The sequence below is a fragment of the Branchiostoma belcheri genome, unplaced genomic scaffold (genome assembly GCF_001625305.1).
Source record: "Branchiostoma belcheri isolate BF01 breed outbred unplaced genomic scaffold, Haploidv18h27 scaffold27, whole genome shotgun sequence".
In the NCBI taxonomy this organism is placed as follows: domain Eukaryota; kingdom Metazoa; phylum Chordata; class Leptocardii; order Amphioxiformes; family Branchiostomatidae; genus Branchiostoma; species Branchiostoma belcheri.
Window position 1 is genome coordinate 3,212,001 of NW_017803876.1, and position 3,061 is coordinate 3,215,061.

The 3,061-nt window shown below is 37.6% G+C and overlaps 1 protein-coding gene across 1 annotated transcript in view; it reads left to right on the plus strand.

Moving 5' to 3' along the window:
• The window catches only part of LOC109472151 (G2/M phase-specific E3 ubiquitin-protein ligase-like), a 4,565-nt gene extending 4,425 nt beyond the window's left edge, over nucleotides 1-140 (plus strand). The window contains exon 9 of the mRNA XM_019771725.1: nucleotides 86-140. Within this exon, the coding sequence (XP_019627284.1) occupies nucleotides 86-140 (55 nt within the window). The remainder of the gene's footprint in view (nucleotides 1-85) is intronic.
• The last annotated feature ends 2,921 nt before the right edge of the window (nucleotides 141-3,061 follow it).

Sequence of the window (3,061 nt, forward strand, 5' to 3'; positions counted from 1 at the left end):
TTCAAAGAACAAATTATCTAGAAAACGTAGAGTCCAGAGGTTGAGCCAACTAAGGATCAAATGGCCTGATCCCTTTTCCCTCCAGTTCAGGAGCACTGAAACTTGCTCTGGTTCAAAGGATGGGGAAGTACAAGGTGTAACCATGCATGTCAAGGTTAAGGCTTCCCCCAAGTGTCTCGGTGAAGGGCAGGGTGGACAGAAGAGGAAGAGAAGCAACTCCCTGGCAGGCAGTGAAGTGGATGTCAGTGTCAAAGTTACCACCACTCCTTCCAGGAAGAGATGGCCGTCCCCTGCAAGTTGTGAGACTGGAAGAGACAACCCCACAGAAGATGATGGGGCTGTTGTGGGGTCAGGTCTGCGGATGGCGACAAGGCAAACGCCACTGAAACCTGCAGGGAGCACCATCATACATGAAGATAGCGCTTCCCCCAGAACACCCTCTAGGTTGTCAAAAAGGAATAGAGTTTTAGAGTATTAGTGTGATTTGCACATGTACAGTAGTCATGAATTTGATTATGAAATGTCCTGCATTGTCCATTTTGTGAAAAATCAATGAAACATGCAATTGTGGAAAATGTCAATAGCTGCTAGCCTGTAAATGTTTACAGAACTTCAGCAAAGAAGATTTCCTACAAAAGCTATATTTCTCATCGCTGTAGATGTAAAATACTGGTATTTTGTAAAGTCTTTCCCAATAATGACAGACAGCTGAAAGACTTACCATATGACACAGTGGGTACTGTTGGTTTAGGCAAATTTAAGCAGTTGCAAAGGGATTAAAGATTATCAGTTTTTTTCATCACATGCCTAATAGGTTGAGAGCTATTCTGTAGATTTTGTATAATTTGCTTCCTACTGTACTTACATGAATAATATTCTAATAAGAAATTGATGAAGAGTAAAATGTTAGACAAATGTTTTTTTTTTTCATGTAGCAGAAATCTGGTGTGTAATAGATGTTTTAAGACTCAACTATAAGAATAGATTGTACTACTAATGCCACTTACTGTACATATATTTTTGCCAGAAATTGTGTGTGTGTACTAGAATATTAGAACAACTTCAAGTGACATATTTCAATGTGTAGTGTGGAGCTTTGATCGAAAGCCATTTAGGAACTAATGCTGAAGTAATGAGTAAGCATTGTCTACAGAGAGTGAGGTAGTTATGACAATGCACAGCTGTCCTTTGTTATGCATCAGTTGTAATGATTGATCATGCCTAGTGCAGGTTTCTTCTGTCACTGCCATTGTATTTGTAATCCTCATGTTTGAGTGTGTGCATGAGCAAAATTGTTCACAATCACATGCGACAGGTGACCCCCTGACATTGAGGTTTCATTTCAAGTCTAGCTTCAGCCAGACGTCTCCATCTCCCATATAGTACCATATCTCCATCTCCCATATACCATGGTTTTACCTCCATGCATATACTTGTCATCCTTAGATGTCAACCAAAGAATTGTCTGTTCAGTTGTCCACTTTGACTGTACCCCTGCAGTGCATTCTGCAGTAGATTGTGTAGAGCACCTGAAAATATGTATTAATCAGATTCGTCTGGATTTGTATACCAAATGTATTTTTTCCTAATTATTTACTTGTCTGTAACATGTAGAATGTATGTTATGGAGTAGGTAATGCTTCCTTGTGGATGATAGTGGGACTGTAGGTGTGTCGGTGACTTCCTGTCATGCTAAAGAGACGGAGTGGGTGTAGAACCTTCATATTTGAAATATAGAGAAAGCACTTGCTATACTGTGTATGGTGGACTGACTTTCCATCCACTCCTACCTTGTATGGTGCCATTGTCACTGGGAGGACAAATAACTAGGATCTAATTCAGGATAGGTATATTGCACCAGTACCAGCATCTATCATTCTATTTAGCATTTGTGTATGGTAGAAAGCTGCTTCATTTTGGAAAATGCTGCAACGGACGAAAATTAGTATTACAAATATCCATGCATAATCACCCAATAAAACTAAATGTTGCAAGTCCTAGATTTTGTTACCATTCATTTGCCATGAACATGACTGCTTTGTTAATAGAGAATTTGAGAAATAGACACAGTGTAGCCATGCTGTTTGCTGTCCCTCAGCTGACTAAAAGGTCTTTCCTAGCTACTGTTTACTAGTTTTATCCTTTCACTGTTTAATAATTTATAAACCTATCCCAAAGTCAATGTCTTAATTTTTGCCATAAATAAAGTACACATATTTACAATCTTTCTGTCTGTTTCTGTTATGTGGCCTTATAATCTTGATTATTTACGACATCTGTGACTTTAAATCAAAGTCAAAGCTACTGTATGTTTGACCAAAGTAAAACTACTTACACATCAATTGTTTGGAGGTGTAAACTGTAAAGTTATGATTATCATGTTTCCAGACACTGGCTATTACTGACACCCCATAATGTCTGTTTCGCTATTAAACCATAACCCTAGGTCAGTAAATAAAGCATTAGATGTTGAACTAGAGTTCCACGATCTCATACCTTCGCCAAATGATGTTAGCCTTTATGAATAAGAAATATACTAATCACCCTGATTATGCAAGTAGGATCCTCAATTGCATGAATGATATCAGTCTGTTGATTATATTCTCCACCAAAAGACAGTCTTATGAATGCCATTTTCTCATAAATTATGCAAATGTGGTCCTTATTTGAATAAGTTATGTTTAATTATGTTCACCTTCACTTAACTTTCAAACACCCCAAGTATGAAATTCCAGGCAGTTACCACTACGCAATTATAACATTTTCTCATTAATTATGCAAATTAAGTCTTCATTTGCATAATCAATACTTGCCTGTGTTTCTCTCGTTCTTAATAACATATGTTACAAGCTTGAACTTCCTATCATGGAATGCAGCTGATTTATAGAATTTCCTCATTAATTATGCAAATTACATCAATATTCGCATAATTGTAACATCATTATGTCAAGCATCACTTAAGCTACCTACATACCAAAAATCACGATGATCCATCAATCGGTTCTTGAGTTATCCTCTTTTAAACATTGTCCTTAAACCCCTGCAGTTCTAGAGCAAGCCG